Below are 22,522 nucleotides of genomic sequence, written 5' to 3'. Positions count from 1 at the left end.
GTGGAACAAAAGTACTGGCCTGCAAGATGGCAGCAATGCAAACCCTCTATATATAGCCATCCCCATTCCATGAATACCTGGACAAACATTTGAGGATGGAAAAGCTCATTCACAATTAATCTACACTGGATGTGATGACCCTTCCAAAAAATCTAAAGCTACATGTAGGTTGGGAGGGAGGATTTTAGATGATTCAGGAAGGTTCCAGCCAAATTTTTAGGTACATGTAGTTGTAGATAATGTACCAGTGTCAATTGTTTTTCAACCGAAATCGGGCAAAATACCAGAAATGAACATTTCAAGAGGAAAACTATACAGCCACGAAGTCACAACAACCATGGAATGCCTTGGATGCATGGCATACCCTGATGCATGGGTACATTCAAAGCGGTTGTTCAGGTACCTGCTTTGAAGAAGAAGTTGATGAAGAAGAGGATGTAGATCCTGAAGAAGAGGAAGAATGTGTTGTGGTGGGACCAGTGGTGGACACTTTAGAAGAGTCCTTGTCAACAAGATGGGGGTGGGTGTGAGAGAGTCAAAGGATGAATAATGGAATTATCAGGTTAGCTTAAAAAGGCAGTGATGCATGAAAAAACATGTTTGATTATGTACATGTCCATGTAGTTGTGAGTGTCACTGAAGGGAGAAGGCACAAAGGAATGTACACTTGCCTCAATATAGAATAAACAATTAATGTTCATGATGTGGCCCCCCTCAAAAAAACATGTGAAGTTCCTCTTGTAATCAAATAATGCAAGCAAAACAAAGGGCATAAAGAGAAGGTAATGTGAAAAATAAGCTTTATGATTGTAGAAAAAAATCTGAATCTGGTCTCTGAATGTTACACTGTTTTGAATTTCAAAATGGTGTCACCTTTGTTAGTGCCTCACACAAATCATGCAAGTGTTGAAGTGAGACGCTGTTATTACGGAAATGGGGCACAATTGCAGAATATGCTGCCGGTTATGTATCCCACTTCGGAGCCAGCTACTGTATGGAGTCACGGTTGACTGCCTACCCGCAGTAACATTAAGTGTTGTTCTCAATACGCTCTGTCGTTGCAGCCGCGTAACCAGTGAAGTAGTCTGTTTGTTCCCTGACAACTCCTATTCATTTTAAGTTCCTTAATTCTCAAAAGCACCCGACTCTGTCATGTCCCTCATGTATGTGGCTGCATACCACAAGCCCGTCACTGTGTAATCACCTAGGTACCTACATTACAAGTCCATCTCATACAAGTAGCCAGTGATTCAAAGGGGCACAGTCTTACATGTCTTACCGCTTTCAAGTCAACTCGTACCTTGGGTGATTCGTACCTTGGATGACTCAAACCTTGGACAACTTGTACCAAGGAGCAACTCGTACCTTGGACATCTCATACCAAGGAGCAACTCGTACCTTGAACAACTCGTACCTTCAATAATTCATACCTTGAGTTAAGTCCACTCGTACCTTCATGTTCGCAATTCAGTTGTAACTTTCTTGCTTTTCCTTTTTAGCATGTTTAAGATCAGATTTGACAAACACATAAAGGAAAAATCTTCTTAAATCTCCCAGAGAGATCTCAAGCAACAGCATGATTTTCTGCATAGTGCCTACTGCGAACGTTAATGCCGTCAGGTTACATGACGGATGTTCAACAACCCGGCCTTTAACAAACTTGACTCTAAATAGACAACTCGAGCATTGAGAGGCTGTATCTTAAAAATAAATCGCTTTTTGTCTTCTTTTTCCATTTTACAATTTTGAATGACTTGATATCGACATTTCTTTTGGAAATGTTTCTGGTCTCCTTTTAAAATTTTTTTGGGCAGGGGTAAGTTGCTTTATTAAAATTATAGTTTGGGGGAGGACAAGTTACAAATGACATTACTTTATAAATTTTGAACTAAATGAAAACATGACATCACTCCATCAACACGGTGAGCTGCAAAAAATAAATTGTATAAGAATAAATCAAGCTGCTCTAAACTGATTGACGGCAGCAAGTGACAATACAAAGTTCAGGGCAAAAATATTTTACAACAGGCCTCCTCGTACAGAATTTCGAAAAATTAGTCACACTGCTGTTCAACGCAACAGTGAAGATTCCAAATTGCACACAGCGACGGCCGGCTACATAGACAAGCGTCAGTCGCCTGCCCGTGCACACACATGCACTGACATCAACATGCCTCACATTAATGTCATTGTACTGGCCTGTAGGCAAGGCAGCCAAAACGGCAAATTAGGTGACAAACCATGACTAAGAAACCAAATTATTGTTCAAGTTGATTGCACTATTAATAAGCTCTGAGCAAGCTCTGATTTCTGTGAAGCCAGGTACAAGTTGTCTTTACTGGAGGTACGAGTTGTCTAAGGTGCCACTCAGCAAAGGTACGAGTTCATATCAGTACAATTATGTTGAGTTGATGGTACGAGTTGTCCATAAGCCTCATCGCAAATACTGTATGGGTGATTTTACACAATGGTAGAAAGGCATTGTGGGAAGGAAAAAGGAGCAAACATTGCCAATTTTTCCTTCCCACAATGCCTTTCTACCATCGTGCAAAATCACCCATGCAGTATTTGCGATAAGGCTTATGGTGGGAGTTGCTGTCCAAGGTACCCCGACCTGTTCCCATGTTACCATCTTCCCATTTTTAAGTCATGTGAGTGGCAGGGTATTCTGCAATTAGCCTACCATTGTACCAACTTCAAAATTTTATGAATTCGCGCATGGGGGGCCTAAGTAACTGGATGGGAAATGAAAAGAAAAGTTGACCACTTTCAGTGGCACACAAAGACCGAAAAACAGGGCTATCACATCGACACTTACTTTCGTACTAGGCATTGTAGTAGTACATATACGCAGTATTGTCCACTTCTGCTTGTTTTGTGAGAGCTCAAAAATTCACGAAACTGATCCAATTATAATGAACGTTCCGCCTTTGTCCCGCGCTGTCTCGCTGCGCATTTCGAAGTGGAGCGCATTGTAAGATTGTACACAAACACAAGACTAACGTCCCCCTAAAGTCACAAACGCAAAAGAGAAATTCAAAACACAGTAAGTAAAGGTTCAATGGCACTTACCGGATAACTTCCCTGGAGATAACTCCTCATAACTGGCTGGTTTGGAGCAGGAAATCTTTGCTGTTGACCAGCAGGCGACATGTACGGGTGCGACGCCATCTTGAACTGTAAAATAAATTGGCGTGGACTGTACCAAAAAGATTAAGGTAAAAACATAGTGCAAGTAAAATCTACAAAGTCTGTGTTAGCTAGGGCTCGAATAAGCTTATTTGCTTTAAATATGTAAGGCTATTATTAATTACTAAAATTTAACAAAAATATTTAAAATAACTTTTATGTTAACATTTTCGACTTGTAGAAATTTATTATTAATTCTTCCCCTCTAAAACTTCAAGACCGACCAAACTTCTCACGGTCATGTCCGTCCCATCGGCCTTTGCGAAAAAGGACTTCCGAATGAACTGTCGTCTGCATGCCAAGCACACACGTACACGGGCTTCTTTTTGAGCTAAGGCTTATTGTTTGAGTATGTTTCAAGGCTTAGTTGTTTAAATCCTAGATCTAGGATAGCGTACAAGTGGAACGTTTGTCTGTTATGTGCAGTTTTAATTACTAAAAGTACTCTCCCATGCGCAGATGCGTGAGACATGATTGAAGTGGCCCGTACTCGCACTGTCGCTAACACGACAGTCAAACTCATACCTGAGCATGCTGAGTGAGTCATCCTGGTCATGACAATCTCAGTCATGATATTGACAGCCATGACAGTCTTACTCATGTCTCAGGACAGTCACAGTCATGACAGTGGGCCTGTTTGAAATTTGAGCCCTGTCTGTTTACATGGTTTAATGCGGATCTGTATCTTGATCAGTGATCCTCAAGCTGGTTCGTGCTATCTGAGGTGGGTTCTGGCATCAGTGAACCAACGTTGGACCACTGATCGCGATCCGAATCTGCATGAAACAATCAGGCCCTTTGTTTCACACAAATCGTAACCTTGGTTTGTGATCAGTAGATCTGCAGGGCATGATTGGTATTGGATTGGATTGTGCAATCTGTAGATCAGTGAACGATCAGTCTCTTTGCAAAATATGTCAGTATAATTTCCCTCATCAGCTGATCATCTTTTCTTTCTAACTGCATCATTGCTCAACACCATATGTCTGATCTACTGATTCAGTCCACCATATGTTCAATGTTTATGAGTCAAGACCCTAAACAAAATTGTAGGACATTTTGCTTGCCCTAAGTTTAAAGTATTTTCCATTTTCTCCTCAGATTCCACAGACCTTAAAAAATGAGAATATGCCGAAGACTTGTGTAATATTTCAGTTACCATGGCAACAGAGTCACCAGTCATTCTCACTGTGCGTCTCATCAGATCCTTTGAGCATCGCAATATCAAACATGTCGTGTACAAGGACATCTCATTGAACATGACGGTGAAACAGTTAATTGAATTTGTCAAAACAGGTTAGTATAAGTGTGCCTACTTGTTGACGGCAAAGGTGGTTGCAATCGCTCGATCTTTGCACAGTCTGTCAGTCTTATTGCACAATTGACCGATAATTCCGCTGGTCGCCTTTTCTTTCTAATTCATGGTTGTGGAAGATTGTTTTGCAAAAGGGAAGTAAAGTCAGAAATTGCATACAGGATTGGTGGATACCACAGCACGAACATGCTGATCAACTGATCACGCTCAACAGGGATACAAGTGAGTTGAAACAGCTGAGTGGATACAGCAGTTTTACAGAGGGTTGGCCGATGTTGACAGTATAATTACTGTATGCTCTACGCAGATCTGTGCATCTTGTGAGTTGTGCTCTCTACTGAGGATACACTTTCATATAAAATAGTTTGATTATTGTGTTTTTTTCCCCATTTATTACAAAACAGACATCAAGACAAGATCGGGACTTCCTCCTCCCTTTAAAACATACGACTATGACACGCTCAAGATCCAGCACAAGAAATTTGGGGCCAAGGTAAGCTACTCTCTGATGTCTTCCAGTATGGAATGCTTAACTGGGTATTGCTGATAGGCATGTATATGTAACTTTTCCCCTTATTAGCTGATTTGTATGCTTACCTCTTTCTTTGACTTCTGTCAGAACCATGAAAGTTTTAAAGTCTTGTATTTGAAAGTTCCATCGAGTCACATCTTTTTTGAATCACTGTTGTTTGTGTGAAGATAATGCTGCATTCAGTCCCAATCATTATGTGACTTTTTGCATCCCTCAAAATCATTATGCCCACAAACTTCAAATATTGATATTAAACGCATGTTTTTTGTAGGTGGCAATTTCTTGCATATCTTTATTTGATTCGGGGCCATGAAAAAGAATCATAACATTTCCAGTGGAAAACTTCACTCTTTTGGCAACTCAAATACTAGAATCATAGCTTGTTTTGTCATTAAGCAATCATTGGACTTAAATTTGGAGCCGGTCAGATATTTGGAAATTAAATAACAAATCTCTTGAACCATTCCCAGACAAGTGATCCAGCAATCAACACTGAGAAAGATGATGAATTAATACTCAAAGATGGAGCAACTCTCTTGGAATCCAATGTTGGTAGGTACTGTTTAAACTTGTTCATTTGAAACCTTTTGCCCTCGGATGGTAACAGTTACAGAACTACCTGTCCCCCAAGATTGCCTTATCTTAAGTTTTTCCATGTCATCTCTGATGCCAGTGAGCCCAAAGTCATAGGCTGTGTACCCCTTGCAGCTTCATGCACATTCATATAGAGGCTTTGCATGGTAGCCATGTTGCAGGGCAGTTGTTTGTTCCACAGGGAAACCTCTCTTGTGCAAACCCTTTAGAACAAAAGCACTGGCCTGCAAAATAGCAATCATGCAAACCCTCTATGCAAGTACATTGCTTGTCCATCATGCCATATGTGTAAGGCTTGACTTTCTACATCCTCACTTGACTTGCTTGAGCTGAGCCCTTTTGACATTTTTCCCAGAATTCCCCTTACCTGGTTCACACATCATTTTAGGTATTTCAAATTGAGTAATGGTTACCTTTTTTGGGTGTTTACTCTTTAGAGTCTGAAACAGAGTTGTCTTTTTTCAACTGGAAGGACTACGAGAAATACAAGGAGAATCCTGTAATCTCTTGGTAGGCACTTGCTGTCCTCCCTGTTGTTGATATTATAACTATCGGTACTTTGACATTTAAAATAAAAATTGCCAAAAGGTATGTGTTTACATTAAGTCTCACTGCAAGGCAGTCCTCAGTGCCTTGCTCAATAGTACTGATGTTTGCATCGGTATCAAACTATGGGCAATGATTGTATCATGAAAGACTCATTAAAAAGTTTGGCACTGCATAGCTACATGTAGATATATTGTTATATCACTTATTCAAGGTGATGAACTTATCATTTCCCTGAAAGTTTTTCCTCCTTGCATTCAAAGGGCACTGTCCGCTGATGAACGTGCGAGAGCACTTCTCTGTCATAGGGTCCGTTAATCCCGCAACCTCCCCCAAACCCCTCCAACTCTCCCCCCAGGCTTTTTATAAAACCTCACAGACAGGGATTTCAAATATGGCGTGAATGACGCGATAATCGGTGGATTTATCAAATGTCACTCTGTCGCTGCGGCAATCGGTCAAGTATGAGTACGGTCAGTGGATCAGACTTGGGAAAAGGAATCGCTTGTTGAAACTGATCTCCCTCGCCATATTTTGGCCCCGCAGTAATGTAAATAGCAGCTGTTTCTGTGTAGAAATAAAAAAGCATTGTGACCCTGTGACTAAATTAGGCCAGTGGGTCAAAACAAATTTATGCTCTGGTAGTGAATTTAGCTTTTAAAATTAAGTGATAGCTTTGGTACAGGCCACAGTTATTTACACGGAAAGACAATGCATGCCTACGAATTATTCTACACTCAACTATTAATCAGTCATGGAAAAGAGACTTATGAAATGTGTCAGTAAAGTTTAAACTAGAATTTGTCTTATAGAAAGTCATATTTATTGAATGAAAGACTTGAATTTTCAAGGGCATTATTTTTGTAAACCTGCCCGTCCACTTTCTCTCCAGTTTCTGACACCTAGTTTGTTTGTTTACATGATTGGGGAGCAGAGCAGAATAAAGATATTCAAATTTTTCACCAGAATTTAAAAGAAACATTTTAAAGCCTGATAACTAATTGAGTTACTCCCAAGGTTGAAAAACTGCTGGAAAAGAGTCTACAGATGCCATCATTTTCTCATTTGAGTCAGACAGACAGCAAAGCAAGAATGTTTCATGTATGGAATTACAACCAGAAACTCAACTTCAAAAATCGAGATCGAGGAATGGTCCAAGCGAGGGGAAAGATTTCCAGTCACAGGTCTCACAAACCTTCTCCCAACCCAATGTTTAATTCACCCTGGATTAAAAAAGGGGAGGATGTGGGTGGAACATTTCTGAGTCAGGTTCCCATGGGGTCTGTAAACTGTTGTTATTCGTGACTGCCCATGTTTTGTCAGGATAGAGCAACTAACACCTTTCATCCCCAGATGTGCCTATCCGTCCGTCCTCACCTTCCTATGATTTCATATCTTTACATTCCAACAGTTCATGTTTTGGGTTTTCATCCCAGAAAGCCATGCCCTCCTCTTTTTTTTTTCCTCTTTTTTTTTGACATGGAAATCTCCTTGAAGAAATTTCACCAAACTTCAAAGCACTCACATACTGTAACTAGTCTGCACTCTAAACAGCTTATGTTATTCATATGATTTGAGCATAGAGCAGGTTTTCCTTAATCTGTGATTTAGATACTTAAAGCATACCGATACAGTGTGGAAGCATTTTAGTTGGCAAGAAAGCAAGTTACCAGTCCAACAAAATCACAAAGCATACATTTACACGTATATTTGCTTCACTAAGTTTACATTGTTCTTAAAGCTTCTTAACAATTTAATAAAGCAACTGTGCACAAAATGTGCTTAGCAGAGAAAATGTTTTCTTAGCAGTAGTAGGCTTCCCGCCAAAGTTTCTTACTCTGCATACTAGTTGCAACTACTAAGGAATTAGGTCAATTTCTGCTTATGGAAGTGGAGATAGACGAGAGACCTTAGATCTCAACTGCTAAGCAGACAGATTTCCTGAGCAAGCATGTATTTGCTCGGCGAGTGTAGGGTGCTAGCTAATTCAGATTGTCATGTATTGCGTGCTTGTGGCTGGTGCCCCATCAATTTCACTTTCTACTCAATTCTGCTGAGCAGCTATTTTGAAGCTGCTAGCAATATCGAACCTGACTTTAAAGAGCCAATCCTTTTCTGTGCCTGAAGTTCAGTATAACCAGCCCCAGATGCCTGGGTTCAAGACATCCTATTTCTCCGTAACCCCTCGTCTAGGATATTCAATTTGAAAAGCATCCCGCCCCTTTGAGTTGGTAAGACTTCCAAAATCAGCCTCCCTGGCATTCCTCTCACTTTGACATCGTCTTACCTTTAATCTCCATAGCCAGCGAAACAAGTTATCCTGAGAAGTGCACTTTTTTGCACTAAATGCAGAGTCAGAGATGAACAAGAACAGGATTTGAACCACTAATCCCTTAAATATAGTAAAGACAGTTGATCAACTGAGTTATCTTGCTCTTTGTTGTTGGGATACCAACTATTTCAATGCCTTCAATTTCCTCGTCGGATGTCTGTGTTACGGAATGAAGATAAAGCGTGATACACATTTGTGTCTCACTGAAACAGCAGAATTAGTTGCCTGATACGGCTGGTCGCATTTTGTTTCGTAGATGAGCCCAGTTCGTGATACGGTGAAACCAAAGTGGAAAATGAAATGCTTTCTTGTCTGCCAACTTCAGAACCACTCAGGGATAAAAATTGGCATTGCACTATTTCACCCCTCTCCCTTCTGCCCCAGAATGCATTCATCTCTTGCCTCTTGTAAACACAACTGACTCCCGTTTGAAATGTTTGTGAAGAGAGTTATTGCTGGCCATGATTTTTTTTCCACCGTGGTGCCAACGACTTCTGGAGTTTATAACCTAAAACAGGTAATTGATGAAAAGTTAGAACCACCTTTGAGGTCCAGAGAGCAGAGCCACGAGCACAGAGTTTGCACCTTTGGTCTTGTCGGTCACAGCGGTAACACCTAATCCCATTGTTCAGATCATTGACGTAGCTTCCTAAACTAAGCTAAGTTTTGTTTCCAAGCAATAATTTTGTTAATCCTGCCCCTTCTTGCTGCGGGGGGTGTTGGGAATGGCATCAAAGTGTTGAAAACCAGACATGGACTGGAAGATTTTACCTGGTAGCGTGGATTGTGTCTGAATTTTCAGTTGATCTTTTCTGTGATAAGGAACAAGACTTATACCATTGGTCATATTAGCCTGGCGTTATTATATGCAGTGGGTTTTTGTTTGTGTGTTTGTCTGTTTGTTTGTCGGGTTGTTCGTTTGTTTGAAAAGCTAGTGCAGCGTGAGCATTACAAACCAGGAACGCAGCATTCTTAACTTTCTTCACAAATTTCATTTTGTATTTTAACCTTTAGAGTGAGTCATACTTTTTCTTCAGTGGAAATTTTGCTTGAACCAATATGAGAGCCATGTGCTCCAACTCTGTAAAAATTGTAGAACAGGAATTAAAGAGTGTCATTCCTCCTCTGTACCCGAGTTTATGCTACACATTTGTGCTCATTCAGCTGAAACTTATGTCAAGAACAGTGAGTATTATTTATTTACAGTAAGGGCCTAATGTTTGCAAACAAGTCCATCCTGTCATAAGTATGGTTTCATACAAGTCATGGCTACAGCTTGAAATACATGTAACTCATGTGCCTATAGAAATCTCTGGCCAGTGGTTTCGGCTACTTTCCATAGGCATATGCATGAGCTGAGCAGCGCCATCCAGAGTTCCTGCCCAAAGCCCACCGGTTATTATCGCTGATGCTGCTCAGTTGCAAAAGTTGGCCCTCACCTAGATTTGGCTGCCAGCCAGTTTGGCACAAGTATTTGATTGGAACTCTTTCCACAAAATTCCAAACAGATGTTACGATTTAAAATTTCCAAGTGCTTGTAAACTTGTTAATTTTTATGAACCTTAACAATCCGGAATCCTCCATTGAGGAAACAATTTGCCACACACTAGCAAGATAGAATTCTAAAAATACACTGAATTCGAAAAACCCTCAATTATAAAAAGATGCCTGAATTCAATTTTTTGTATTAGATGAAAATTATTGTAACAGAAAATATGAAACTGGTTCTTAGATCAAGATGGCTATGGTTTACATGTACTTGATGGGGCATTTCTAACTAGGATCAACCAAAAAAATCCAGCATCATCAATCTTTATTCAAACTCTAGTTCTTAACTGGGCAGAAATGTTCATGTACTGCTTTACCAAACATTATTTTCTTCCTTATGCAGATCACTAAATGGTCAGTTCTCTGCAGCTTTTTCTTTTTCTTCACCACTTTTGTGATCAGTTGTAAATTCTTCAAGAAAAGCTCACCTGACACAGTTTCAGCCGACCTCCCCAGACCCATGATATAGCAAGTCTTGGCCAGAGTATCATATTTCAGTCCCCCAGCGCCCCTCTGTCCTCCCAATTTGGCCCCTCCTTCCCCTCACCCATGTTGGCATAGTTTTGTTGACCCCCCGGCTGTTCAGTTTCAGGTAGGGAGGGGGGATCCCAGACAGACTCAAGTTTCCCCCAACTTACCTGCGGTTTCCCGTGCGCAAGTCAGTTCTTTCCTGCTCAGGTGCTCAAGGACAGAGTGGCAGAGGGGTGGGGAATGCATGCCTGTTGAACTTCAAGATGGCTGTGTTCCAGGCAGGATAGAGCAAGGAACCTTTCTCTATGTTTCAGGTTGCCATCAAGCTAAAAGAGCCACTAGAATTGACATCGCACTTTGGCAAAGGAAAACCATGCTCTGTTGGCTTTAAGCTATTTCACCTCACACAGAAATTTCTCTCATTAGCAGCGCTGTGGGTAGAGTCAGTTTATGACACAATTAGATCTAGTTTTCCTTTTTGGAGGCTTTCATTTAAGGTAGAATACAAGGTGTGATGAATTAAATCTGTGCAGTGTACTGGCTTGGCTAGGATTATTTCTGGCAGTAGGGGAGTGGCCATAGGGAGAGTGGAGGTGGGTTTTAATGGTGCAGTATTGGAAAACGGCCTTAGCATCTCGTCTTCTTTTTTGCTTGATCGAAGACCTCATACGTTGAGTGTTGTTGGTCTCAAGATGCAGTTCCAATAGCTATTGGACTCCCTGTGTCAGCAGCACCTTATGCCACATCCTCCTCCCAACCCCGCCTTTCCTTAACCATTACAGAAGTGACCGCTGCTGCATATTAGCCCAGTTTGGCTTGACCCTAGACCATGACTTCCTGTTCCCTTAGGTATCCACAGCCAAGGCCAGGGTGACTGGCCTCCGGACCAGTACCTCCCCCCAACACCCCCAGGCCCCTAAACCAATCCCAAGGCCATCTCGTTGGCTGTTATCTCAATCCTACCCACCCCCACTTCCCACCCCCGAAAGTCATGACGCAGTTTGAAAAAAAAATTCCGCATCCAATTCACACATGCACACCCACCTTCCCCCAAACCACCACCAACTCGATGAAAGGGTGACTGACCCAGTCCTAGTGGCCCGACCCCGAGACACGGTTCGGGGAGAACACAGTTTTCGTGACCCCCAACAGGGGAGCACATGAAATTCCCTCCCCACCACCCATTTGTCAAGAGAGATTAGGAAGCCACTGCCAATGCACAGACATTGCTCCCCAGCTCTCTGGGAGCTCCCAGGGATTTGAATCGGAAATCAAGTGTCTATGACAGAGGGGTGATTAGCCCCTTGCCTCAGGCAGTTCCCTGTGGGAGAATTTCTGAATCCACAGTGCAAACACGTAAAGTTAATACCTTGTGGCAGTACTGTTTCCTGAAATCATGAAAGCCATTACACTGTAATCATTCATTACTTTCAGCAGCCCTCTAGCTCATATGAGCAGCTTATGTAAAATTCTGAACTATCTATTTGCTTTTTTTTTTTTTCAAAATGGAACAATCTTCAGACTGCCATTACTTCTACATTACCTGTCTATTAGCTTATCACATGTGAGGGTAGATAGTGGTTTTATTTTGGTTGTTGAAATTTTCTGGTATGTTGGCATGTTACCAACCGCATGGACAAATGCCAGTGATTTGTTGTGCCAAATAACAGCCTGCTGAAGCTTCATAAGTCATGAAAATGTCAAACCACAACTCACAAATTCATTCTGGAATTGCCTCAAAGGGATGAGATTAAAAGTCTTCAGTGTCTCTCTCCAGGAAAGCAGTTTTCCCCCGTTTCGACTATGTTTCTCACTTTCATGTGTCCTGTCAAGTTGAAAACTAATAAGTGAAAACTCAGAAGAAAGTTCTCTCAAACTTGTTCTCTCAATTCCTTGTCATTTTTGTTGCATACTTTGTTAATGTAAACATGCCATACAAGTGTCACCGATTGACCTTTGGGCTGAACTTGACAAGCTTGAAATACGCTAAGATCTCTCTCTTGAAGAAATATGAGACTTTGGGACAACAATATAAATCTTTATTGAATAATAATTTACTGCTGTTTTACAAAAAGTATCCCCACAAGGTGATCTTCAGCTTACAACTTTTCTTCTTTTTTTTCAAAATGAAGTTGAAAGGAATTGGAAGGAGATTACAAATGTGCATTCCATGTTTGACTAGAGAGGGATTTTCCACTTTTCTACCAATCCACAATCATGGATGCCACTAAGATTTTCTCTGGTGGGGGAGGAGGCAAACCACTTTTTTTTGGGGGGGAGGGATATCCCATGTCTTCAACCTTGCACGGGGTGACAGTTGAGGGCGTGTAGTCATATACAACCAGATGGAAAGTTTGCGTGGATTGTTCATATTCTTGTATCCCTATGATATCTGGCTGACCCCACCCTCCTTGGATTGGGGGATCTTCCCCCTCACATATTTCTCTGTGCCATGTTATTATGCACTAGTGTCAACCCATAACACATATCGTGTGGATTGCAGATACATGTACATAGTATATGTAAGCTCTGTCAATTGAGGTCATTTAAATGAAGGCCAAAATTATGTCAGGAATTTTGAAAATTGCTGCACCATTAAGATAAGTAGAGTTCAATAGTTTGTTGGAAAATTGTGTGAAGAATTTTTACAAACACATCTTTACTCCAAATTGGGAAAAAGTGATTTGAACTACATGCTTACATATTTTTGGCAAAGCTGTAGAATCTGACAGTAGGTTTGTAAGGGTTTAATAGGGTTTCCTGTTGAGCTTCTTTGATCCCCTGATCTAACAATTTAATTTTTGTTGTGATTTTAGTGCAAGGTTCTTTTTCAGTTTGTAATATGATGTGGTTTCAGGATGTCAGGTAGGAAGATACATGTACATAGATTACTTTTACATGTAAGTGTACCATGTTGCTTAATTCAGTCGACTCTTCATTGCCAAATCAATAGATCACGACTAGCGTAGTTGGAAATTCACAAATCATGACGAAAGTAACAGGAGATCTTTGGGTTGCATGCCGCTGGAAGCAGGTTGACCTAGATCTTAGTGGCCTCATTTTACCAACAAAATGGTTTTGCTTATAGATGAGAAGATATCACTCGCCATCCTGGCCTGGCACACCTCCCTGCAATCCTGAGCAAACCCTTCTTATTCTATCTTGTCTACTTATTGTGCAATTCCCACGAAGTTTTCCCAGGTTGCAGAGCGCGCCGGCGGCATATTTCGCGGGTGAATGCTCTAAGTAAGTCTGGGTGCGAAACCCAATATCGCAGCAGGATTTGGACCGTCTGGGTGTCCGCTCTGGAACAAATCCTCGTCTTTGGTGTGCGCTCGATGTGTCGACATATGTGCCAATGGGCAAATAACCGCATTGTATATCGACAACCCTCGTGTGGACAGATTGGATAGCTGTTTACGCATAGTTGCCTCCTTCATTACAAGATGGACTTTTCGAGAATGAACAAATAACCATCTTGAAATGCATAATGGTCAATGAGCACAGTTTTGTCTTGTGTTCAATTTTCAGTTCAAATAGGCTCCTCCTCCACCCTCCTTTCATAAGCCCCTCCCTCCCACTCCTCGTCATGTTGAAGAGAACATAAGGATGTGTTGCTCACATGTGTGCATCTTCTGACTAATACTGCGCCCAGTTTGTGAGACATCAACTTATTTGTCTTTTCTAAAGATCATGGGTGCCTTTAAAAAGGCAGTAATGTTACGTGCATCAAACTGCTATCATCCCAGCCAAATCTCATTGGGCCCCTCCCCCCCCTCTCCATGTTGTTTCTCATTGCATAGTCTGTACTTCAGCTCCAAATAACAGCATTGATGTGGGGGGGGGGAGAGTTGGCCAGCCAGGGAGGGTATGCTTATTGCAAGGCGTCCCGACCATTTTGGCCAGGATTGTTGATGGATGCCAAGGGGACACTGTTCCTTCAATCCTCTCCCCCAAATACATGTACACACATTTGGAGTTCCCCCCCTCAGCTGTGTGGAACACAGTTGAGGAAGGCATAATATTACATTTATTGTTCCTTTTCCACTTATCAAGACTAGCCCTTGTCCCATTGCCTGTTCATTCATCTTTTAGGAGTCATTTTTCTCTTCAGTTTCGTTACACCTGCTCCTATCTTTCATCTTTTACTTTCACACCAGTTTTTGCACACTGGGTGAGCATTTCTCAAGTGAAGGCTGAGCCTCAGAAGAGTTGGTTGTGCAGACATAACACGCAATGCATGACACACCGTAGTTTATCACTCTGATTTGGCCCAAAAACCTGTGACTTTTTCCCCCCTATGTGACACACATGTACATGTACGTGCCTTTCGTGACTTATTCATCGCCACTACATAGTGGCATTCAATGCAGTGAAAGTCCAGCTGGGAAGTGGCCTCACTCGTCACCTGTATATTTTTCTGTCTGGGAGCTTAGTATTTTGCATGTGCCCTGAGTTGAGTGCCGTTTACCGGCAATTTGTTTTAAGGGCTCCCAGGGGAGGGCGGAGGGGGGAGGAGTGCCCATTGGTGATTACGGAGGCTTACAGATCTGGCTGTGTTGTTTTATCAGTCTTGAGACATATATTTTTTTTTCGGCAGGGTGGTGCGATATCCTTGGTGTAGAAGTCACCATAAATGGGTCGTTTGAGTACATTGTACCCTTGCCTGACTGGGCAGTCAAGACTTCATAGTAAGGGCAAGGATAAAAAGTTCTCTTTTCATGTTTTTGCTTTTCACTCAAACTTCGGCAGGCTGTTGACCCAGCATGGGGAGGGGGGGGGCTTGTACTGGTTATATCTCAAAGGTGTCTGAATGTTTTACAGTTTCAGAAATGAAGCAAGTTTTGTAACATTTGCAAGAAAACAGTCTTAATGAAAAACCTAGTTCTTCCTGCATGGAGACACTGAAAGGGGTAAAACATCCTTCTCAGGGACACAACACAGGGCAAGCTGCCCATAAGCTTGTACCCACTTCTTGGTGGAGGGAGACACAGAAGAGTTATTAGAAATACCAGTACCCTGTTTTGGGACATGGCACATGCTAAGCAGGAAATGGTACTCATTTCCAGGAGAGGAGACCCTCTGAAAGGGGTAATATAGCCTGCTCAGGGACACTATTACACCGCACTCTCAGCAACCAGCTTTCCATTCATGACCCTGATCGTGTTTGTGACTTCCCATCTGTAGACCGTGGTACCACACTTCTGCGGCCCACAAACCCTACTCTTCAAGGGTTGGGGAGTGTAGACATGGCACATTATTTCCTGCCGCATGCATTCCAGCCTTTCTAACATTTAACCTCACACTTTTACAATCAAATGCTGTTTAATAATTTTCAAGACATTTATTTAGTCCACAAATGTGAGTACCAGATAGAAAATGGACATCATGGTGAAAAAAAAAATTGCCAACACAGGTGGCCAACGTCCCGTTTGTGCCAAGGTCAGTCTGCCCTTTCCTCAAGAAAAAGGAAATGCTTTCTACCTTCAGGGTAATCTCCAAAGTTTAGAAGTGGTTTCACCTTTTTTTTATTGTCGGGAAGTAGTAAATGTCAATCTGGTAAAATTTGCAGTCAGTTTTACGTGTTCGGTGCCTGACTCGTTGGGTGGGTGGTGTAAGTATTGGCCCATTATTAGGTAAATTGGTGCTTTGAAATAGTTCTTTGAAGAGGCTCGTAAAATGGGATCTGCATAGGTGTTACCAGATGGAGAAGCTCTGTTGGCTCAAGCTGTGTTCTTGGAGACTGAGAACTTTTTTTTTTCTTTCAATTCTTTGATTTGTGTTCTGGATTATGATGAAATTTGTTGAAAGTTTGATTTTGTGGAACTGAAGAACATCGTCCATGTTTACTAAATACACACACAGAGGAAACACAACATCTGATTTGAGGGGAAATTTGTTCACGACATGAGCATTGCTGTGATGATGTATAAGACACCTGTAAATAAGTAAACAAAACAACTTTTAAAAAGTTTATATCCTGACAAGATGCAATGAAAATGAAACCCCTTCTATAAACCAAATAAAAAGGTAAAGCCACATATCTAAACGAGGCAAACTTCAATGCTAGGATTAGACCACCCTTTGAAATCTCCATTCCATTTGTGTCAAAAAAATAACCTCACGGTGCACTTAGTGATTTGGGGAATTTATCCAGAATGTGAATAAATGTTGATACACTTGAACACAGAAGAGTGTGTTGTGAATTTCTGTGCTGCAGTAGAATGAGAGGAAGTAACAGAACTGTTGTTTGTCAACAACTTTTGAAGTTACATTCTTTGAATCAAGTTAATTAGTCATTTCTTACGATAAATTTGTGAAGTGCTTGAATATGCAAGATTTGGATGACGGTTGATTAAACGGAAATTTCATGATGTCTTGTTTTAAAGGTAAACCTATATAATGAAAGGCCAGGGTTCGCTTTATCTGTGTCTTTTTTTTTTTCAGTTTTGTCACAACTTGGGCCTTTATGTGAAGAAAATCGCATCTTCCTGCCGAAAAGTATGCAAATAGAGCGCCCCCCTTTGTCGTGTTCCAAACAAGACAGCCTGCTGGAGCAGGCTAGCCTATAAATGACGCACCCGAAGTCGGCCTGAGTTCAGTATCATGCGGATTTGCAAAAGTTGTGAATGTTTCACTATCGCCTACCTCAATAATTCATCCAAGTCTGGGAAATTAGCTGTCCCCAAACATGCTGGATAGGAGACCTGTGTGTAACATAAATGGATTATCCAGACTTTTCACCTGGACTCATGGATTAATAAACAGCTTATATGTGAAAACTGATTTACAATGTATGTTACCACCAGCAACATGCATGTGCACATGCTGTCCTGCCGAGTTCATGACTGGGCCGTTCACTTTTGCCGTGATGCCTTCGCCTCGCCTTCATGCTACACGCACCACAAGCTATGTCGCCCTCGGGTAAATGACTCCCGTTAATGATGCTGTGACCAACTTAGTCTGGGTTGTGACAACTTCAATTTGTTCCAGTGCAACTCCAGTGATTTGTCCGAATTCTAATACTCCAAACTTGGGTAAGACTGCGACTGGATTGTTGCAAGGTGCTTTTTATTTCCCACACATTTTATAAAATAACCCCCAACGGGACTGCTGTGATTATTGTATCAGCACACACTTTTTAGGCCTCCCAAGAAGTTCAGACAGCCATGAGTTTAGTTGAGGTAGCAACTTGAGACTCGGTTTCTTAATTTTGTTGTGGATTGTTTTGTCCGTTGAGGCAGGGCACGAGCATAATCAGTTTTGGATGGCTGTTGTCAAACACTTGACAAAAAGCACCACATTCTGCTGACTGTGTGGTTCTGACAGAGTTTTTACTTTTCTGTTCCTGGGGAACTAGATTAAAAAAAAATAAAGAAAACAGTTATTACCCAAGTTGGCAGAGTATCAGCTGCTTATTAACTTCTAGGCAAATTCTTTCCAAAAGTTGGGAACATTTTACTGAAAGTAAAATAACTGGGGTAATGTTACAATTGCTAGATACAACTGAATTTCCTGGCGTGTCTTCGTTATCTTTTTTGGCAGTGAATAGACCTTCCAGGCCCTACCAGTTAAGGACTTTATCACCTCGGGTCATGTTTTGGAAATAGGCAATAAATGTCAATGTTTCTTTCTCCTGAAATTGTCTAGAGCAGAACCACGGCTGCCAATATGCTACTTGCATGATGGCTTGTCAATGGAACCCAACCAAAGTGGATGACAGCGAAGTAAGGATTATTCCTGTGTCAATCATGCATTCAGGTTGGAAACTGATGTAATACGGAACTGATTAACACATGCTTGCACATTACTGCCAACCCCAATTCCCCCAAAGAGAAACTATTTGTAGAAAGTGGAAGAAATCCTTGTACAAAGCTAATAACCACAAAGAACAGACAGGTGTCACATGTACATGTATATTCAAACTGTGGAAAGAAAAAATAGAGCAGTTCTTTTTAACTGCTTTTCACCTACTGTACCATTCTCTCACCCGGGTTAAAACCGAATAACTTAATAACCTGTTGATGTTTATGGGCAGTGTGTGAAGTTCTGGTTGGCAGATATGTTCATGACTTGATATTGTTAGGTACCGGTACATTCATGCGCCAGTCATGTTCAGTAATTTCCGCCCAGTTGGCCAACACAGTAACTGGCAGGATATTGGGCACTTTCCCCCCCAAAGCACCTGAAAACTCGTGAGTACCCAGAGGGCATGTTATGTGATACTCAGCGACACAAACGTGCCGTACACTGATAGCGCTGGGTCATGATCTGTGGAACCATTGCCGCTCAAGTTGAGAGCCAAAATGAGAAATTTCTCTGAAAAGAAGAGTTCACAAGGCAAAGCATGTTTCTAAACCGAGGGGCGTATTGACGGACCACACTTCCCCCTTGCAGATAACAGTGGGTCCTTCAACTATCCTGAATGTAGCTCTGCATTCGGGATCTACATGTATATAACCCAGAGCTGTGTAGCAGAAATCTTGCTGAACAAGCTGCAATGATGTGATAAATAAAATCAACAGGGCATCGATCAAGAACAATAGGTCGACTGCCACTGGTGATTTAGCCATGCCCCCTAAACAGCTTGGAACGTGAGCCTCACATGTACGCCTGAGTGCGATACATGCTAGTATTGTAAAGAAGCAATTTACACACACGCTCTCAAAGCAGATGCTGCAACTGCGTACGCATCTGAAGTTTCTCAGACTTATGAGATTTCTCTCACCGTGTGCACATGATGCACGTTCCAAAAATGTTCAGCTGAATCGGCCGTTGCATGAAGTTTGCAGCTGAATATGATGTACAGCATCCGCATGACATGGTGCATCGATGAACAGGCCGAATGGGCACACACGCCAGAGAATCGCATGTGTTTTGCAATGTGTTTGTCTAAGGATTTAATTACGGTATTATACTCACCAGATGCTATGAATGGATTATGCCTGTGCATGGTGATAGGTTTCTACCACATGCTAATGCTAATTAGTTAATGCGTTTTGAAGCACAGTTCAGTTGACACCACACCAAACGTGCCCTTCGTTGAATCTCCTGAAAAGCCATAAAAAAGCAACAGCAATAAAAACTCTTGCCTGTGGAGAAGCATCTCACTTTTACCAACTTACCTATTAAGGATGTGCCACTGCGCTTCCTTAACAGCTTCATGAAAGTGACCCCGAGCACTCGTGCCCTTGGGAGATTTAACTGCAATTGTGAACATTTCAGGAAGTAATGCACTCGGCTGTTCCCATCCCAGGGGGGACCCATGAACCCAGTTGGTTAAATGTGCCACTCAGTGTTTCATGAGATATACATGTCTAATGCCCATATGACAGTACGGCGATAACAACTGATGAGGAAATTGTTGAAGTCTGCAGGACAGACTGCTTTAAATTATGACAGGTGGTTCTTCCATTTCTCTTCCCGTCTTTCTACCGGTCTGGCAAAGCCCAGATTTATTTCTGAATGTTTTTCATCTATTCCAGTTGACGTGACGAAGACCAGGCCACATAAGACCCAGATACTGAACTTGGTCCCAAACACCAGAGAAAAATCAACCAGGTTGAGAAATGAGATTTTGGGTGCCTAGGATGACTCAGATCAAGAATGGATTTCGGACCAAGTTTCGTCAAAGGCTGGCAGTATTTTCTAAGTGCTGAAACATTTTTTTTTTGAGCGGGGGAGGAGAGAGATTTGAAAAACAGAAGTTAAGGTGTAGAAGAGGATGGACTCTTAACTCCAAAGAAACAATTCCAGGCATGATCAATGAATGAAAATGTGGAATATTACCTCCCCCCCCGATACACCTCGGAGTCCTCTCCATTTCTGCCCAAAAATTCAACATCCTTAACATTTATCAAAAGTCTAGTCTTCCAAACTGATGGTCTTGAACACTCCAAACCGCCCAAACCCCCTGAACTCATCTTAAAAAAAAAAGATTGAGACATGTATGCACGTGCGTGATGTTTCGACAGGATATAAGTTGCCATCACCACCTGACTTGAATCAACAATGTCACTAATTACCGTATACACCAAAAACATCTGTGATTGTAGTTAGCTTTTGACAGTTCTGTTTCCCCTGAGGCCTAACACTAACCAAGTGTATATGGGCCCCAAGAGAAACGTTGCATTGATTTTTTTTTCTTCTCTTTCTTTCAACGTTCAGCCATCGCTGGCTCAACTTCTCCGCACTCTTTCTTAGTCACAGATTCTTTCTAGCCGCAGGTCGCCATTGTCTAACTTGTGGGTTGTGGTACTGAAGGAGGCTTTGTAAATGTCACAGTGAGTCATGAAGCTACATGTACCGCCCCCTCCCCCTTGTCTGATTTTCCTTCCTTCACCATGTGCCATTTACCTTGGTATGGAATGAGAAACTTGATTAGGTGGAGCTCATGATGACTTAAACAGCGTTCACGTTTTGGGCAGTCTGCACAATGTTGTCTGAAATGCTGTATCAAAACTAATGTGTAAGTCTTTTTGTAGTAATGGCATTCGGCACCGATAGGAGGTGTTTTTCTTTTGTTTCAAGCTTTTTCATAATTAAGTAAAGTGGAAATAGGATCCTTTATTGGCTGTCAGAAACATTCAAATTCCTCATGTGACTGTAAACAGCAACCACCACATTTTAAAAAAAACTTAATTTTTTTTTTTAAATCATGACTTTGAACAAGTCTGTGTTAACCTATAAAAGGAACGACTGTAAGTTATAGTTGGACATAAATAGTGAAGTGAATTGGCCTGAAATGATTCCCTTGAAGTTGCCTACTAAATTCCTGAAGTCAAACTTTTTTTGATCAGGAGTACTGCCCCTTAACATTTTCAAGAGTTCAGTCGATACACCCTCCTCACGAAATGGCATACAGCAAGTCTGCTTCCTAAAAACTTGAAGAGCACTACACTAATTGGTTTACTGTTGCCTCCCACAGATATCGTGTTTACGTTAACAATCGTCATTGTTGTTATTTGCACCCCATGGGGTGAAGGAAAATGGTATGGTAATGACAGTGGCGAGAGACGGTAACGAGTATGGCAGGCAATGACAAATGTCATTGCTGGGGGTTACTGTGAGGACATGTGTCAAAGAAGAAGAGTTAAGAATCAATCAAGGAATAAATAATTGTTGGGACAGCCGCAACAGCTTGGTATGGGAACTTAAAGCATGGGGTAAGAATGTAAACCATTATCGAAACAGAGCCTACTTGTGGTTTAGAAATGGATTGCCGAAAGCTAAACTGACCTCACAATGCAGACAAATTTGCAGCGCGTGCCTGATTTTGGTTAGCAAAATCTTATCAAGCTTAAAGAAAAATTCTGATAATAATGCTTTGTATTTTCACTGATTGTTAATAAAGATGTATTTCTCTCACAAAGTTGTCAGGAAACTACACCACTGAAACTGTCTTTGCCCAAATCCTCGCTGCATGTACATGTACGTAGCCTATAATGATTCTCCCAAGACCAGTTGCTTGCCCCGTCCCCCTTCCCTCACCCTCATTCTTCTATCACAGCACATGTCCTCCTCAGGAACAAGTTGCCATAAAACAATCAGGCCCGACCGCAATCATTACAGGAATGCCTGCCTTTAAGAAACGATCACTCAGTACCCCAAGCGATCCGCTACATCCGGGCCGGCCAGCCCCTTTCCACTTGAGGGGCTCTGGCCCTTGGCTGCCCCGACCGCCAACAAACCAGAGACAAGTGGTCCCCGGATTAGACTGTTATCACAAGTGGAGGAAACAGAAGCTAGGTCAGGAGCCAAGATCTGCCCAAATTGGGCAGTCTCTACCCTGCTGCGGTCCACTGGGTGCCTTTTTTAAGTACCAAGCTCTGTCAAGTGCTGAAGTGGTAAAACATAAGCAAACACTCGTTGTTTTGAAAATCCAGACCAATTTTGGCTTTTTATCCCCCCTCTTTTTCTCATCTCAGTTCCAGAGCTTCTAATTTTTGTTTTACAGACAAATGAAAGTTGGGTATTTGTGACTTGGGAAAAACAT

General features: G+C 41.8%; 2 protein-coding genes across 8 annotated transcripts in view; one reads left to right on the top strand and one right to left on the bottom strand.

Moving 5' to 3' along the window:
- LOC110973333 (SWI/SNF-related matrix-associated actin-dependent regulator of chromatin subfamily D member 1-like) overlaps positions 1-3,209 on the bottom strand; it is a 102,294-nt gene extending 99,085 nt beyond the window's left edge. For 2 of the 3 annotated variants that reach the window (XM_022224046.2, XM_087148054.1), the window contains exons 1-2: positions 3,073-3,199; positions 404-502 (exon numbers count right to left, since the gene is read on the bottom strand). In XM_022224046.2, the coding sequence (XP_022079738.1) occupies positions 404-502; positions 3,073-3,171 (198 nt within the window). In that variant the 5' untranslated portion in view covers positions 3,172-3,199. Of the gene's footprint in view, positions 1-403; positions 503-3,072 lie in introns of all 3 variants that reach the window. The other variant, XM_022224047.2, reaches the window with a different exon arrangement.
- A 201-nt stretch (positions 3,210-3,410) lies between these two features.
- c2orf76 (chromosome 2 open reading frame 76) lies at positions 3,411-21,913 on the top strand. 5 transcript variants are annotated; one of them, XM_087148073.1, is made up of 7 exons: positions 3,411-3,538; positions 4,291-4,485; positions 4,909-4,997; positions 5,507-5,588; positions 6,068-17,564; positions 18,183-18,254; positions 20,013-21,913. In XM_087148073.1, the coding sequence occupies exons 2-5, from the start codon at positions 4,350-4,352 to the stop codon at positions 6,142-6,144; spliced, it is 384 nt and encodes a 127-aa protein (XP_087004199.1). In that variant the 5' UTR covers positions 3,411-3,538; positions 4,291-4,349; the 3' UTR covers positions 6,145-17,564; positions 18,183-18,254; positions 20,013-21,913. The 5 variants fall into 5 exon arrangements, with proteins under 5 accessions (XP_087004199.1, XP_022080082.1, XP_087004198.1 ...); XM_022224390.2 differs by having other exon boundaries at positions 18,178-18,254; XM_087148072.1 differs by lacking the exon at positions 6,068-17,564 and having other exon boundaries at positions 18,178-18,254.
- Positions 21,914-22,522: the final 609 nt, after the last annotated feature.

The sequence above is a fragment of the Acanthaster planci genome, linkage group LG17 (genome assembly GCF_054643075.1).
Source record: "Acanthaster planci isolate LZ-2023a linkage group LG17, COTS_SCS, whole genome shotgun sequence".
Taxonomy (NCBI): domain Eukaryota; kingdom Metazoa; phylum Echinodermata; class Asteroidea; order Valvatida; family Acanthasteridae; genus Acanthaster; species Acanthaster planci.
This window is presented reverse-complemented; position numbering and strand designations above follow the sequence as displayed.